Source organism: Mustelus asterias, unplaced genomic scaffold (genome assembly GCF_964213995.1).
Source record: "Mustelus asterias unplaced genomic scaffold, sMusAst1.hap1.1 HAP1_SCAFFOLD_645, whole genome shotgun sequence".
NCBI lineage: Eukaryota > Metazoa > Chordata > Chondrichthyes > Carcharhiniformes > Triakidae > Mustelus > Mustelus asterias.
This window is the reverse complement of record NW_027590594.1, coordinates 132,317-149,904: the sequence shown is the minus strand read 5'-3', so window position 1 is coordinate 149,904 and position 17,588 is coordinate 132,317. Positions and strand designations below refer to the sequence as shown.

Genomic DNA, 17,588 nt, shown 5'->3' with positions numbered 1-17,588 from the left:
TCTCAGCTCAGGACTCGGTGAAAGCTGCTCCCACAATCTCAAATAGGATAAAGTGAGAGTTATTCTCACAGTGGTAGACCTGTCTGAGTTTCACCTCCTAAACTATGTCTAGAAGTGAATAATCTTTTTTGACTGAATTGTCTGATAACACCCAGTTCCCACTGAGTCTGAGTTAACTTCAACCCTGAATTCAAATCCCCACAAGCTCCAGTGTGAATGAATTGGGACTTCCTGGTCAAATCTGGAGAGAACAAGTCCGTTAGCAAATCATCCGCTGGTAATGTTTATTTAGCTCAATAAAATAATTATCATAATTTTAGCAAGGAGCATACACATAACCAATAAAAATAGTTGTAGTCAGGGTCACTCAGAAATATTAATCAGACACAATTAATAGACAGGTAGGTAGCACAATGAATCAGAGAGGGTGTCAGCTAGAATTCGTGATAAGGAATAAGTGGGTGCCAGTGGCTGCATTTCTGGTGTACGTGAAAACCTATAAAAATAATTTATTTTCTTCCTAACACCTGTTCCTTCCACTATATAATGTATCAATTTCTGATCACTCTTTCGTGATGAATTTGACATTTCTGAGTTGTGATTTTTTTTAGATTAAACCGTAGAGTCTTATCCCTCTGTCCTTTGATCAGTCAGCCTGTGCTCCCAGGTGATATCTGACAGCGGTTCATCTTTCTTGTGTGAGCTTGTTGTTCTAATCCGCTCATTCATGATTACAAATTGCTTCCTATTCTTGATGTCTTAAGTCTGATTAATATTTTCAAGTATTGAGGAGGTTTGTCCCCTTCTCAGGCCGGAAAAGACTTCGCAGCAAATCATTGCTGTGGATCGAGTTTATTGACAGCAAGTAAGGGTAAGTTGATTCAGTTTTTAGTTTCACAGCTTTCTTACTGAGTGAAATTAGAAAAACATTGAGACTTTCAGTCTAATTCCCCAGTTGCACAATCTACTGGAACCTCCCCAACAGGACACACTCTCTGGGTCAGGCGTTCTTTGGGCGCTTGTCCCTTTTGGAGAGTGGGATCCATCCCAGCTGAACAGACCCTGTCTCCATCCTGAACTCGCGCCATGTTCAATTCCCAGCAGGGTGACTGGGCGCTGATACTGAGCACGAACCCTGGATGTATTACGCAAAAACATAGGAATACTGGGTATAATTGTCAGTGTCACACAGACTGTTTTTTTTTCTGTCTGTATATTTGCCCAGTGCCCAATTGGGGAGCTTACAACCCCAGATATCCAGCACTAGCAGGGCTGTGGAGCTGGGCGGATGAGTCTTATGACTCTTTCACTGAGTCTCTGTTTATCAATTGTTCCAAGAATCAGAGCAGCAATGTTTACAGAACAGGCCCTTCGGCCCACGATGTTGTGCCGAGCTTTATCTGAAACCAAGATCAAGCTATCCCACTCCCTATAATCCTGGTGTGCTCTATGTGCCTATCCAATAACCGCTTAAATGTTCCAAAAGTGTCTGACTCCACTATCACTGCAGGCAGTCCATTCCACACCCCAGTTTGTCAACTGAAATATTCAGAGAATGCCAGCAGCAATGTTTAAAAATTGAAATGCTCACTGAATAAGAGCAGCAATGCTTAAAAATTGAGACGTTCTGAGAATGAGAGCAGCGACGTTTATAAATTGAACTGTTCCCAGAATGAGAGCAGCAATCATTATGCATTGAAATGTTCAGGGAGCAAAAGTAGGAATGTTAATAAGTTCCACCCTCAGTCCTGGTCTGAATCCCTGCAGCGACTTCAGCTCATCTCTTCCATTTAAGCTGAATTGATTCCATTCCAGCCTGAAACAGATTCAAGATAAAACATGAAATAAACGGATTGAACAAGTGTAAATAAAAGGAGAATGGAGTTGATGGGATAAATCTTCAGAAGCTGATATGGGGACCTTGTTGACATCTTGACACACAGATCGATTTGGGCATTGTCCCAGCGGTTCAAGTTTCTAATGGGGAATTTCTCGGCTGCTCAGCACGCTGTGTGAATGTCTGAGATACATTCGGGTATGTGTGACTGATGATTTCTTTTCAGTGGGCGCTGACCCTGAATGCAAAACGCGCTCCTGCCCACTGTGGTTTCGAGAGCACAATTTCACACTGGCTGGTCCAAAAACAGAATGAGGATTGCTAGAGTGGGCACGAAAATGGGATAAAAGTGAGGGTGTGGGGCTGCCGCTTCTACTGTGCTGCTCTGGGTTGGGGGTATGGGGAGGGTGGGTGGCAGCCGCTGCACAGCTGTCTGAGGGAGCAGCAGAAGTGTGAAATATTAATAGCCATGCAGTAACCATGCAGTCAGAGTCCAGGCAAAACATTCAAATACAAACTTCAGTCCCCAGGCACATTTTTTAAAAATTGCATTTCAGCCTAGACACTTCATTCCCCCTCCTCCACCCCATCAAGGTTGAACCAAGAAAGTAAAGGTTGCCTGGCCCCTCGGTTGAACGTCAACTGTATCGAAAGTAGATGGGCCTTGACAAATTGCATTCAATTGGCCTTTTTTGGGCTGAATTGCCGTCTTTATTGACAACAAGTGTGATTCTTGTTCCTATTTAACGAACGAAGCTTTGTGCTACTGTGCGATGATGGTGAAATCCACACCCCACATCTTTTCACCCAATTGCAGGAACTTTCAGGGTGGGTGGCCGCCCGCACGAGCAAATTCAAATTCTGGCCCAGGGATAGATTGGTGGCACGGTGGTTAGTAGTGCTGCCTCACAGCGCCAGGGGCCTAGGTTCGAATCCCGGCTTGGGTAACTGCCTGTGTGGAGTTTGCACGTTCTTTCCGTGTCTGTGCGGGTTTCCTCTGGGTGGTGCTGTTTCCTCCCACAGTCCAAAGATGTGCAGCTTGGCTGATTGGCCGTGCTAAATTGATTCTAGTGTCAAGGAGGATTAACAGGGTAAATGTGTGAGGTTACAGGACTAAGGCCTGGGTGGGATTGTGGTCGGTGCAGACCCGATGGGCCGAATGGCCTCATTCTGTACCGATTGTAGATCTGTATGATTCTAGATCTGTAGAACTTACCTAGATAGTGACACAGGAAATGTTCGTCAGTGTAAAACCTAAATAAATCCATAGTCCGAGTCCCTAACCAGCCCAAATCTGCCTGACTAGCACCCCTCCCCCGCGCCCCACGGCTACCCCTAATCCACTTCAACTACCTCCTCCAACCCTACTTACTTCTGATACCCTGCAACTACCACCAGGACCAAATAAAACCACACCACCAGTCCACCCTTTATCCACCTCAACTAGCCGTCCACTAACCAACGACCTAACTGCACTTTCTATCTGACTGCAACCACGCCTATGTTGATGATCCAATTCCTTGATGTTCTAATATGACCCATAACCCCACACTTAAATACCCAACCAGCCTCCTACCAATGAAAATCACCCCGTCAACATCCCCCAACACAACCACCCGAATACAAGTGAATAGTCTCCTGACCAGGGACTATCTGCACACTGCCCTCACTTTCACCCAACTGACCATCCAAGATTTTGCAACTACCACACTGGCCATCTCGTCATCCGTCAACTTACCATTCACCCACTTACCTTCCTCACCCACCCTATCAACAAACCGCTTCCTTCAACCATCAAATAACATTCATTAATCTGACCATATTGCAGCCACTGCTGTAAATAGGATCAATGCTTTTTCTTCTCCGCCTCTACTCTGCTCTGATGGAGCTCCCCGGGGTCAGTGTGCTGTAAATAGGGTGTATTCTCTCTCTTCCCCGACTCTACTCTGCTCTGATGGAGCTCCCTGGCGTCACTGTTGTGTAAATAGGGAGTGTGCTCTCTCTTCCCCGACTCTACTCTGCTCTGATGAAGCTCCCGGGGTCACTGTGCTGTAAATAGGGTGTATTCTCTCTCGTCTCCGCCTCTACTCTGCTCTGATGGAGCTCCTGGCGTCACTGTTGTGTAAATAGGGAGTGTGCTCTCTCTTCCCCGACTCTACTCTGCTTTGGAGGAGCTACCCGGGGTCACTGTGCTCTAAAGAGGGTGTATTCTCTCTCTTCCCCGACTCTACTCTGCTCCGATGGAGCTCCCCGGGGTTATGTGCTGCAAGTACGGTGTGTGCCCTCTCCTCCCTAACTCTACTCTGCTCCAGTGGATCTACACAGTAAGAAGTTTAACAACACCAGGTTAAAGTCCAACAGGTTTATTTGGTAGCAAAAGCCACAGCAGCTTTCGGAGCTCTAAGCCCCTACTTCAGGTGAGTGGGAATTCTGTTCACAAACAGAGCATATAAAGACACAGACTCAATTTACATAAATAATGGTTGGAATGCGAAAACTTACAACTAATCAAGTCTTTAAGAAACAAAACAATGTGAGTGGAGAGAGCATCAAGACAGGCTAAAAAGATGTGTATTGTCTCCAGACAAGACAGCCAGTGAAACTCTGCAGGTCCACGCAACTGTGGGAGTTACAAATAGTGTGACATGAACCCAATATCCCGGTTGATGCCGTCCTCGTGTGTGCGGAACTTGGCTATCAGTTTCTGCTCAGCGACTCTGCGCTGTCGTGTAAATAGGGTGTATTCTCTCTCTTCTCCGACTCTACTCTGCTCTGATGGAGCTCCCCGGGGTCACTGTGCTGTAAATAGGGTGTATTCTCTCTCTTCTCCGACTCTACTCTGCTCTGATGGAGCTCCCCGGGGTCACTGCTGTAAATAGGGTGTATTCTCTCTCTTCTCCGACTCTACTCTGCTCTGATGGAGCTCCCCGGGGTCACTGCTGTAAATAGGGTAGCACAGCGCAGAGTCGCTGAGCAGAAACTGATAGCCAAGTTCCGCACACACGAGGACGGCCTCAACCGGGATATTGGATTCATGTCACACTATTTGTAACTCCCACAGTTGCGTGGACCTGCAGAGTTTCACTGGCTATCTTGTCTGGAGACAATACACATCTCTTTAGCCTGTCTTGATGGTCCCTCCACTCACATTGTTTGGTTTCTTAAAGACTTGATTAGTTGTAAGTATTCGCATTCCAACTATTATTCATGTAAATTGAGTCTGTGTCTTTATAAGCTCTGTTTGTGAACAGAATTCCCACTCACCTGAAGAAGGGGCTTAGAGCTCCGAAAGCTTGTGTGGCTTTTGCTACCAAATAAACCTGTTGGACTTTAACCTGGTGTTGTTAAACTTCTTACTGTGTTTACCCCACTTCAACGCCGGCATCTCCACACCAATGGATCTACTCAGGGTCATTGTGCTGTAAATATGGTGTCTACTCTCTTTTCTCCCACCTGATTTGATTTGACTCTGCTCTAATGGAGTTCCCCAGCGTCTCTGTGCAGGAGACCTTGAGTGGGAAATGGAGCAGTTTCAGATTGGGAGAATGTTCATGCACAGCGGCAATCTGCTTTGAAAGTTCAGGTCGATTTACATTTTAAAATCCAATTTAAATTTTAATGATTATTTTAAATAACATAAACTCACCCAATCAGTTGTAGACTCCTGCAATTCTGTATGAGGCGGCAGAGTGGAGGGACAGATTGGTCTGTGAATGAGTTTGATCCCAGGTTCAGAATCTTCAGTGACTCATTTGTGCTGAGAGCGGAGGCGAGATCCTCAGTGCAAGAATCTGTGAGAGCGTTTCTATACAGACTGGGGATCAGAGAGAGAGAAACATAACATGAATCAGAGTAAATCAGAAGTCATTTAAATAATACTGTTAATAACAATAATAATGAATATTGTGACACATTTGAAAAGCACAATTTGCATTTCTATAGAATGAGGAAATACTCTTAATGTTGAAAATGAAACATCAGTAGAATTAACTGGAAATGCTCAGCAGGTAAATACTGGTGAAGAAAGAAACAGGTTGAAAGTTTGAGCGTTCATTGGAATTGGGAAATGACAGTGAATTGAGGGGTTTGAAGTGACAACGGTGGGTGGCTGTGGCAGAAATGAAGAAAGGACAACATGGAATTACAGGAGTGATTTAGTGACAAAAAAGTGATGATGGGACAAGACCAAATCACAAGGTTCCCATTTCCTTAGTCGGAGTGGCTCGGGAGGGACATGGGATGGTCAGTGGTTTGGGAATGCAGTTTGTGGTGAGGTTGAAGATAATGGCTGTGATTTTACCAGAAGCTCTGAAATCCCAACATGGGGAGTGTGTCCGTGTGGGCAGGATAGGCAGAGCTATGAAGGTGATACTGTCACAGGTGGACAAGTAACAGTTGGCAGGCAGAGGAGCTGTCCACTCAGGCAGCGTGGGCAGGTGGCAGTCCCGGTTCAGACAATGGCAGCACCACCTCCAAGACAGCCAGCAGGAGTTTCAGCTCTGGAGGGGGCAAGGATGGAGCTCTGCTAACTGAATGAAGGGCGTAAATGACAGAATGCAGATCAAACGTTGCCCCTCAGTTAATATTGCCTCGCTGGAGGGTCTCCTGCCAGCTGCTCGGGCTCGAATGGAGGTCCTGTTCCCTCAAGATGGGAGGAGATTATCCCATCGACACAGCCTGGCTGGAAGGAAATTGCTGAGGAGGTGCACATGTGTGAGAAAAGTGGTTGCAGTGCGGAAAAAGGATCAATGTCCTGATGTATTCTGACAAGGTGAATACCCTGCTGAGTACAATAACGAGTATTAAATATCGATGAGTATTTCAATTTAATCGTCATAAGTCACATTTTGGTTCTATCGGGGGAGGTGGTGGCATAATGGTATGTTACTGGACTGGTGCCCCATAGTAATGCTCTGGAGTCACAGATTCAACCCTGCCACTGTTAAAGGTGAAATGTGAATTCAATACAACATTTGAGTTAACACTCTAATGATCACGAAGCCGTTGTCGATAGTCGTTCAACACCATTTGGTTCACTGAAGGCCTTTCCTTACCTGGTCTGGCCCACATGTGACTCCAGATCCACAACCGCGAGGTTGACTATTAAATGTCCGGTCAGCGGCAATTAGGGATGAGCAACAAATGCTGGCCCAGCCAGCGACGGCCACACCACATTAACAAACAAGAAAGCACCATCCAAATTATTGTATTCAAAATCCATTGCGTAACTGAGATTCAGGAAAAACGCTCCGGAGGCCTCATTGAGGGGCTTCGAGGGTCACATTCATCCCTTCGTAAACACGCTGGACAACCATGGGCTTGTACACGTGTTAGACGTGTGCGTAACAATTGAAATTTGTGTTTGGAAAGAAAGCAAAGAACACAAGGGAACGAGCCAAGAAGACTGGAGACGTCCAGATTTTGCCATCCTTACACCAAAGGATGATGAGTTGCTGGATCAGGAAAGCTTGGGGGCACAGCGGACAATCGCTGCTGGTGAGATGGTTGTGGAGCTGAGAGTGAATGGCCTAATGAATGGGTACAGGTAGCCTCTTGTGAGGAGAAGTAATAGTTTTTGTGTGTCCAGCACTGGTCACAAAGAGCAGTCTGAAGGATGCTTTGTAATAATAACAGAATAACTAGGAGTAGCAATAGGCCATTCAGCCCCTCGTTTCAGATCCATCATTTGATCGCTTATTGGCTGATCTTACTGTGGTTCACACTTCGTTTCCTAATTGTCCCCTATAAACTTTGATACCCTTGTCAATCCGAAATCTATCTTAACTCAGTCTTGAACATATTCAGTGACCCTGCAAAAACACTTTGAAAATGAAAAAAAAACATGCATAAGTTCCCCCTTATCCATTCTGCTGGTTACATCCCTCCGAACATCCAACAGCTTTCATAACGTCATGTTAACCCTGACTGATCCTGCAATTGTTTCCTAAGTGTTCTGGTATGACATCTTTCATTTCAGAAGTATAGGATTTGCCCTGCTATTGCTATCAGTCGAACCGGTTTGTACTTTCCATTTTTCTCTGAACATCCATTTTTAAATTGCAGAGTTACATTGTCACTTTCTAATCTACAGGAATATTTCCAGAATCTATAGAAGTTTGGACGATGACCATCAATGCATGTAGTATCTCTACAAACACCTCTTTCAACTCTCTGGAATGAAGATAATCAGGCATTAAGTCCCATTAATTTCCCGAGTGCAATTTTTCCACTAATATTAACATCTGCCCTTGACTCATTCACACCAGTCCCTTGAAGCTCCATTATTTCTGGGACATTTAAAACATTTTCCACGGTGAAAGCAGACACAAAAGGGCTGAACTTTACAATAAAAAATCCAAGTCCAGGACGGGCATGAAAATGGGAGCGGATCAGATCCGTTTTCTGTGTGAGTTCAAATCTGCCATCATATGCACTCAGTGCATGAATAAACAGTAGCAGTTTCTCACCTGTAGATGGAGGTGGACAGGGCTTATGTCACCTGAACGTTGGCTGAGAGCAGGGAAGGCCGTCATTGTGCATGCGCAGGTCTCAAGCATCACAAATCTGTCACTCAGTCTATGCTGCTCTCAGCCAGCCTGAATGGCTGAAACACCGCCCCGCCCCCCCCCGCCGTTCCCCACCTACTGCGATGGCACGCGACCAATCCTGACCCCACGTCCCACCGGGAACAGTACCCTTTCACTTCTCTCCCCCCATGATCGGCCACCCATCTTAACCCTCCCTCACCCCTTAATTGGGTGCCTGACTCCCCCCAACACGATCGCTGGTCCAAGCCCCACCCATGGCCACTCCTGATTGACACCCTCTCTCTACCACCAATCCCAATGCAGAATACACAGCGGTTCCGCCCTCCCTCCATCTCACAGATCCCAATGCAGAGTGCACAGCGTGTCCCCACGCCCCACCCAATGACTGATGGCACCCAACCTTGCCGGTCTGCCCCTGCCCCCTTGAAACAGACTGGCGCCTGGTGGACATTGCAAGGTTGTCAGGTTGGTGGTGCCAAGCTGGTACGTCCAAAATGGCACCCCCCCCCCCTCCGCGCCCCTTGTCCTCGGCGGCCCCAGGGGACTCAATGGTTTCCACTTCTACCGGCGTGGGCATCACGCTGGTCACCATTGGTGGGGACTAGCTTTGTTTCTCACCGGAGACAAACTCTCGTCTGAGGGTCACAGAGGAAAATGACCCCGGATATTTTCTTCCTAGACTCATTAATTCAAGGAAAATGAGGTTTAAATGTTATTTTTTAAAAAATCAACCCTGTTCCAGAAATGGCTGATCACGCTGGATATCTGGTACTGATAAGATCGCGAGAGGCGCAAAATCGGGCGTGAACCTTACTTTTCTGCCCTGTCAGCATCTTACCGGCTCGGCCCATGCATCGGCCGGTGCGGCACAACGGTGAAATCGCCCCCCAAAGTAAGTACTTGAGTCTCTGCTATTACTTTATTCGTTTTATACATTTTACTGACTTCGTTTGTGTTGGATCCACATTTGTTTCCGCGAATCTTTTGATATTTATGTTTGTATAAAATCTTTCAGAGTTTGTTTTTAATGTTTCTCACTAGTTTACTCTCATATTCTATTTTTCCTTCCTTGAACTTTCTCTTGCTCCACCCTTGCAGAATTCTCAGCCTTATGATTTTAGCATATCTTCTTTTCATCTAACACAATCCTTGATTTTATTCATCACCATTGGTGGGAACACTTCTGTTGATTTTCATCACATTAAATCAATGTATTTTTGTTGAAAACGCTACACCTTTTACGTACCTCAATGGGAATTCGGATCAATGTGAACTTAGGATATTTTTTTTCGACACAGACACTTTAATTGGCTAAGCTGTCGCAATGCTAACGTGCTATTTGTGCTCCGGATCACTTGCTGAACTGCTTAACAACTTTTAGTCATTGACGTGGCAGGACACCCAGATCCCTTTGTATCAGAGAGTTGCCATCTCTCTCCATTCAATTGTCTAATGCTATTCTATTCTTCCTGACAAAGTGGACAAGCTCCACCTTCTCACATTAAAGTCCTTCAGCTAATATTTTTTCACATTAACTTAAATAATCCACAAAGGGATTTCGTCAAGTTATAGCCTCTTGATTCTTTACTTTCCTACCGTTGTATTATCAGTAAATCTTGCTGCACAAATTCGGCCATTTCTTCCAATTCATTGTACAGATAGTAAATATTTGAGGCCCCAGCACTCTCCCCTGCGGTACTCCATTAGCACCAGCTTTGCCAAAATGAAAATCATCCATTTTACACAATACTCTGCTTGTTGCTAGTTTATGGGGAAAATGGTGATATACTGTCAATGTCACTGGACTAGTAATCCAGAGCTTGCGGGTAACGCTCTGAGGATCCGGGTTTGAATGCCATCATGGCAGATGGCGAAATTTGAATTCAATGAAAATCACGAGTTAAAAAGTCGAATTTTCGTCATAAAAAACCTTGATATACTAATGTCCTTTAGGGAAGGCAATCTGCATCATGATTCACAAATATTAGGACTCCTAAAATTCGCTCTATAATGGTCAAACAAACCATTCAGTTCAATTAAACTGGTCCAGCCAATCCACATCACAGTCCAACCACATCCACTGAATAAAATTAAACAATTCTCTATCAATCATGTACAGTAACCATTGATGTGCCACCTTACTGAATACCATGCATTAATCTAAGTTAAGCACACCTACAGGTTCTCCTTGTTTGTTATTTCCTCAAATATATCAAATAGTTCAGTCAAACATGATTTCAATTTCACGTGTTGACTGCATGATTGAATTATCATTTTCTACACTCTGTTCTCAAACATCCCCTTTGAGAGGCGATGGGCTCAGAAAACTATATTTTTTCCTGCTCTCTGTCTCCTTTCTTCCTTGAATAGAGGTGTTTGATTTTTGATTTTCCAAACCACTGGGACCTTGCCAGAATCTAGGGAATTTTGGAAGATCATAACGAATGCATCTACTATCTCTGCAGCCACTTGTGTTAAGACCCTAGTGATAAACTTGTCAAGTTTCAGTTCTAATTGTATTCTGAGTAGGTTTTTCCAGCCGAATGGTTGTGTTTTACGTTTTTACTCCCCATTTACCTCCTGTTTTTCAAATATTCTTGCGATGTTTTCTTTGTATGCTACAGTGAATGAAGGCCCAACATTCCTGTTAACTCTTCTCGTAATTATTTGTTTCCCATTATTAGAAACATAGAAAAGAGGACGATTAGAATATTTGAACCTTTGAGCCTGCCCCACTTGTCAATATGATCAAGAGGATCATATTCACAAGTGGGGCAAGAGGATCAATATGATCATGGTCAATATTAGACTCTTTAAACTAGATTTTTATTGAATCAAATTTCACCACTGGCCATGGTGGGATTTGAACCAACGTATCCGGAGCATTATCCCACGTCTCTGAATTACCAGTCCGCGGACAATGATACTATAGCACGGGCATTTCATTTCCCAGAGGTCAGAGAGAGAAATAACAGGAACCAGAGTAAATGCAGTTTTCCTTATTAATAACTGACACCAACAGTAATGACATCGCTTATTTATACGAATACAAAATATATTCAGTTATTCTAAGTAGAATCTTAAACAGTATGATACTTACTCCAGTTTCTGTATTTTACATTCCAGTTTCTTCAGAGCCATAGACAGTCGGTTCACTCCTAAATTTCCCAGTTTATTATCACCCAGATTCAGATCTATCAGTGACTGGTTTGTCGTGAGAGCAGAGGCAAGGTCGTTGGCACAAGAATCTGTGAGACTGTTGCTATGGAGACTGGAAATCAGAGAGTTAATAGTAACGGGATCAGTGAACTTCCAGCTTCGTTAAGAATACCATTATTAAAAATAGTGATGTACATTACATCGTGAGACATTCGGGAAACAGACTTCACTTAATAGAGGACAAAATACTATTGATGCTGAAATTCTGAAATATAAGAGCAATATGCTGGGAACTCTCAGCATGTCATGCAGTATCTGTGAAGTGAGGAACAGAGTTAGTTTCAGTTCAATTAGCTTTCATTGGAGTTCAATTAGCTTTCCGTAGTGCTTGGAAATAGCAGGGAATTATGTTGTTTTAAGTCACAGGGAACTGGGGATGGATGGATGACGAGGAAAGATCAAAATGGAAGCGCAGGAGTAATTAAATGTCAAAAACGATGTTTTTCTTTATTCATTTGTGGGTTTCCTCCAGGTGGTCCGGTTTCCTCCCACAGTTCAAAGATGTGTGGGTTAGGTTGATTGACCATGCTAAATTGACCCTAATATCCGGGGGATTAGCAGAGTAAGCATGCGGGACTACGGGAATAGGGCCTGGGTGGGATAGTGGTCAGTACAGACTCGATGGGCCGAATGACCTCCTTCTGTACTCTAGGGATTCTATGATTCTATGGCATGGGCATCACTGGCTGGCCAGTATTAATTGCACATCTCCAGTTGCCCTTTTAAGACAGTTGAGCGTCAATAAAATTGTTGTAGCTCTGGAGTCACATGTCGGCCAGACCAGGTGAGGGTGAGAGATTTCCTTCCCTAAAGGACATTGATGAAATAGAAAAGTACAGGATCCCCACGTCCTTACCCTGAGTCACTCGGGAGGGAGATTGGATAAGCGGTGGCCCCGGAGTGATGCGATGCGGTTGAAGATGATGTTTGAAAAACGTTTTTCACGCTGCCAGTGGTTGGGGTCTGGAATGCACAGCCCGGAACTGTGGTGGAGGCAGATTGAATCGGGGGAATTAGATAAATATTTCAATAGAAGCAATGTTTAAGGAAACGAGGAAAAGGCAGGATAAGGATACAATTCATCATGTTCGTTTAGAGAACTGGTGCAGACAAGATGGGCCAAATGACGTCCTTTGGCACCGTAACAATTTCATGACGGTAAAAGCTTGAGATTCACCGATATTTCAGGGACACAACATAGCAAGCGTGGTAGAATGGGTGGCGGTGGATCTCTATAGACCCCCATAGCAGATATGTGGATCAAACCCTCGATATTAGCGTCATTCTTCATCACACTCCAGACACCGAAATGACTGAACTAGCCAACTCCACACTTTAACCAGAACCGGTACTTTAGTATCTGAGAGGCGAGGATGCCATTCTCTCCAGCAGCACAAGCAGAATCATAGAATTGTTGCGGAGCAGAAGGAGGACATTCAGCCAATGGTGTCTGCACAGAATCTATGAATGAGCAGTTCACTAAGTGTCATTCCCCCACCTTCCCTTCGTAACCCTGCACATTCTTGCTTTTTTCAGGCAACAATCCAATTCCCTTTGGTAGGCTTCAGTTGAACGTGTCTCCACCACACTCACAGACAGAGCATTCCAGATCTTAATCATTCACTGCAGGGCAAGTCCCGTTTCAGGCAATACTGACAACATATTTAAGGGCAGCCAGCAGCGCTTTCAACGGCAGCAGCTCTAGAGGGATCAGTGAGGGAGCCCTGGTAACCCAACAAAGGACTGACATGGCAGGAGACGATAAAACTTCAATTCAAAGATACATCCATGGGAAGTCCTCCTCAAGGCTGCACGGGTTCAGAGTGAGGTCCAGTTCCCTCAGGAGATGATCTGCCATGTCAACCCAAGCAGGCCTGGGTGGAGATTGCCAAGACCTGAGCAGATATGAGGTATGTGTTTGCAGTGAGGCAGAAACATCAATAACCTTGTGGTGATGTGGCTCCTTTGAGGAGCGATCTTTTCAAGGTCACGATCGGGTCGGTCCCGAAGGAGTGGCTGGACGGGAAGCTGAGCCAATCGGGAGCAAAGGCACGCGTCCTGGGATGGGGAGGAGCCTCAGTCGAAGCCAGGGAGGAGGAGAGTGTAGTCGTGTATTGCGGTTACGTCAGGCCCTATGTAAAAAATATTATTTCTAACCAGTAATTACTTGACGCCACAATGATGTCACCTCCGATATTACTACACTAGCGATGAGGTAAAATATTCTTATTCATCAGGAGGTTGCAGTGCGCAGCTAGAGTGGGAGGAGAGTGAGGGTCGAAGCTAAGAAGAGACATTTACAATGCCTTTCATCGGAACGATTGAGCCATTTTCCATCATTGGAAAACTGGGGACAGCATATCAAAAGGGTGCATTATTCCTTTGCCGCTAATGAGATCGTTGTGGAGGAAAAGCAAAAGGTGATACTGCTCACAGTTTGTGTCCAACACATTTCAGGTTAGTGAGGTATCCAACATCGCCTGATATTAGTCATAAGTCTTTTGACGAGATCGTCGAAATGGTGAAAGATTATTTTAACCCTCGACTTCCTGTTGAGGCAGCAATTTCATTTTGCATTCCAGCAGCCAACGGAGACTCTCTCCAGTCTGATTGATAGATTGAGAGGGTTGGCAGAGTACTGCGGAGTCTGCACCTTCTCCCCGTGTCTGCGTGTGTTTCCTCCGGGTTCCTCCCATAGTCTAAGATGTGCTGGTTAGGTGTACTGGCCATGCTAAATTCTCCCTCAGTGTATCCGAACATGCACCGGAGTGTGATGACTGGGGGATTTTCACAGTAACTTCATTGCAGCGTTAATGTATGCCTACTAGTGATACTAATCAATAAACATTAGCCTTAAACTTTAAAATTTGATGACCAAATGCTAAACTAGCAGCGGGCTTTAAGTACACAAATTTCGATTTCAGTCGCGCCAACTAGCAGCTCGAGTTGGATGAAGATTCCCAGCAATTAGTTCCTATCAGCGCCCACAAAGAGATAAACAGTACACATGTTTACCCTTTGGAGTCTCATCAGCCAGTACTATTTTCCATCGTAAAAAGAAACAATTATTGCTGGGAATTCCTCAAGTAGTGGTGTTCCGGGATGATGTCCTAATTACGGGAGCACGCCCTGCAGAGAACAGGGCAAACTTAGAGGCAGTTCTCAATGGTCCGTTTGAAATGAGAGAAAATGTATTCTCCAGGCAGATGAAATTACAGATCTCGATTTCAGGATAGACACCAAATGTCTGTATCCTTTGGAGGATATCGTTGAACCCTTAAGAATGTAACCATGGCTTAAAAATATATCGGAGTTAAAATCCTTCACAGGAATGGTGAATTATTACGACAGATTCTTAGAAAACGTGTATAGAAGTTCAGCACCACTTCAGCTTTCGATGAAGCAACAGTGCTGGAAATGGGAAGAAGCAGAAAAAGAGGCATTTTCAAAATTAAACAAAGCCTTACAGTGTCATCGACACATTTTTATCCAACCAAACCATTAGTATTTAGCTGTGATGCATCACAATCCGACGTGGGAGCAGTCTTATCCCACACGATGTCAGGTGTAACAGAGAGCCAAATCCCATTTTTGCCACGAACGTTATCAACTGAAAAATGTGTACGTAGATTGACAAAGAAGCATGGCGGTAATTCATGCAGTGAAGGAAATTCATCTATATATATTTGGTAGCCATTTCCACATAGCATCAGATCACAAATAATTGACGGGTTTATACCAAAAAGATAAACCAGTGCCAACAATTCCGTCTGTGAGGCTGCAGAGATGGGGCATATTGCTATCTGCGTACAGCTAGTCTTTCCAGCATAGGCCCGGGACGTAAATACCGAATAGGGACATGCTCGGCCACCTCCCTATGCCACAGGCTGTGCCGTCAACATCTGTACCACAAGCAATACTGTCAGTGCTGCGCCGAATAGAAACCTTACCGGTCTCAACTACTCATATAAATATTTGGACCAAAAGGGGCCCGGTGTTATCAAAAGTAAAGAGGATTGTGTCACAAGGATGACGTTCCGATAAGTCAGAGCAAATCAGACCATACCTGTAGCAGAGGATGGCGAAAACAAGTCAGGATTGGCGTGTTTTTGTTTTGGGCAGGCTCGTGTTATAGTGCCACCACAAGGGCGACAGCTATTATTACACGAATTGCATGACACAAGCACTGGACAAAGTAGGATGAAATCACTCGCTTGAAGTTATAATTTGTGGCCAGGCATCGATAAATCGAAAGAATAGCCAGCCAGTGCATGAGGTGTGAAGACCAGGAGTCATTGCCACCACTAACAAATATACATACATGGGAGTGGTTGGGACAGTCGTCGTCAAGACTGCATGCACAATTCACAGGACAGTTCATGGGGCTTATTTCATTGTGGTTGATGCTCATTCTGAAAAACTGGATCAGACTTCTTGCCGAAGTACATGGTCGCCACATAAAAAAGCATATGGATCATCTGAGGAAGAGAGTGGCAGGGATACGGGAACCCAGCAGGTGTGTCCTGTGGTGGACTTGCGTTTGCCAGTTGCTGATACAGCGATTAGTGTTTTTAATGTAGAGCCGAGGCAACCAACAGTTTCCAAAGCAGACGCGGCAGCCGCTACTGAGGATGGTAACTGGTCCCACAACACCAGGTTAAAGTCCAACAGGTTGTGGAGATGCTGGCGTTGGACTGGTACAGGCTGCTGGTGGGCACATCATGGCTACTGAGGAGGTTGTCCATCCCGGATTGATGCATTTGCATTGTGCGTCTCCACCCAGATTCTTTACTGACCAAAGGACCCAGTACCGAGTTGCGACAAATCTCCAGAGTCTGGAAGTCTCCAGATCAAGTCACTTTGTGATGAGTTTTCTCTGGGATGTTTCTGGTGTAATCTTGTGTCATGCAAGCCTATGTTTCATGATGCAACTTCTGGTCCATTCACAGGCGGTCTCAGGAGTTTGTGGTTTTGGTGGGAGGGTGGTGCGAGGGAAGGTGCGTGGCTCCTTTAAGGGGGCGATATTTTGAGTATTGGGCTTGATACTATGGAGAGGCCAGGCGGGAAGCTGAGCCAAATGGGAGCATGGTGGCACGTTCTGGGACGGGGAGAAACCTCCGTTGGAGCCAGGGAGTAGAAGAGAGTAATTATGTTAGACACTTAGCTTATATATTTATGCCTATTAATGTTAACAAATCATTCATTGTGAAGAACACAAATTCCCTTTACTTCAATATATACCTGATGACTTTATTATATAACTGATCTGTTCTGACAAGATGAGTGAAGCAGCTTATAGAATTTAATGTGAGGCATTTGTGGTCAGATCTGAATGGAAGTGAAATTGGTAGGAAGGTTAACCCCAACCAGACTCTGGCAATATCCAGCCATCTGCATGGACTGTCCGAGACAAGTCAGCCTCGCTGTGGAGGGTCTCAATCAGTCAGAGGTACACTGTCAGGATGAAGCGGTCGCGTGCAGGTGGCATCCCTGTTGAGACATGATGGACAGTCAGGCTGCAACCAGCCTAGCCTAGTGTGCGTCTTTAATGGGTGAGTAACAATGGAAAGTTATGCGTGTGTACAAGCGAGCGCACAACGTCAGGGAATGAACTAAATATGGTGGTAGCGTTCAGGTCTTGCCACCCTTGCGTCCATATAAGGCAGCTGAGAGACCTGGAGACAGACTGGGAAATTGCTGACAATAAGAAGGGCTGTGGGGCTGACAGTGAGTGTTCGAATGGATGGACACAGGAGGCCCTCTAGTGAGCACAAAACGTACAGCATGTGTGTCCATCACTGGTCACAAGGAACAGCCTGAAGGACGTGTTGGATTATACATCGTCTCTATTCAGTCTTCTTTCTCTCACAAACCAAGGTCTGTGCGACTGGATGACAGTTGTACCCCTCTGAGCAGGTGAAGAAGTCCTCAGAGGGTACACCCGTCACATTCTTCCCCCAAACTTTCGGCACAAAAATGTGTGG

The 17,588-nt window shown here is 45.1% G+C and overlaps 1 protein-coding gene across 6 annotated transcripts in view; it reads right to left on the bottom strand.

Annotated features, from left to right (window-relative positions):
- Nucleotides 1-256: 256 nt before the first annotated feature.
- Nucleotides 257-17,588, bottom strand: part of LOC144487210 (NACHT, LRR and PYD domains-containing protein 3-like) — a 96,855-nt gene continuing 79,523 nt past the window's right edge. For 3 of the 6 annotated variants that reach the window (XM_078205266.1, XM_078205267.1, XM_078205268.1), the window contains exons 9-11: nt 11,486-11,656; nt 5,484-5,651; nt 257-1,816 (exon numbers count right to left, since the gene is read on the bottom strand). In XM_078205266.1, the coding sequence (XP_078061392.1) occupies nt 1,705-1,816; nt 5,484-5,651; nt 11,486-11,656 (451 nt within the window). In that variant the 3' untranslated portion in view covers nt 257-1,704. Of the gene's footprint in view, nt 1,817-5,483; nt 5,652-11,485; nt 11,657-12,329; nt 12,588-17,588 lie in introns of those variants that run through there. The other 3 variants (XM_078205269.1, XM_078205270.1, XM_078205271.1) reach the window with 2 other exon arrangements.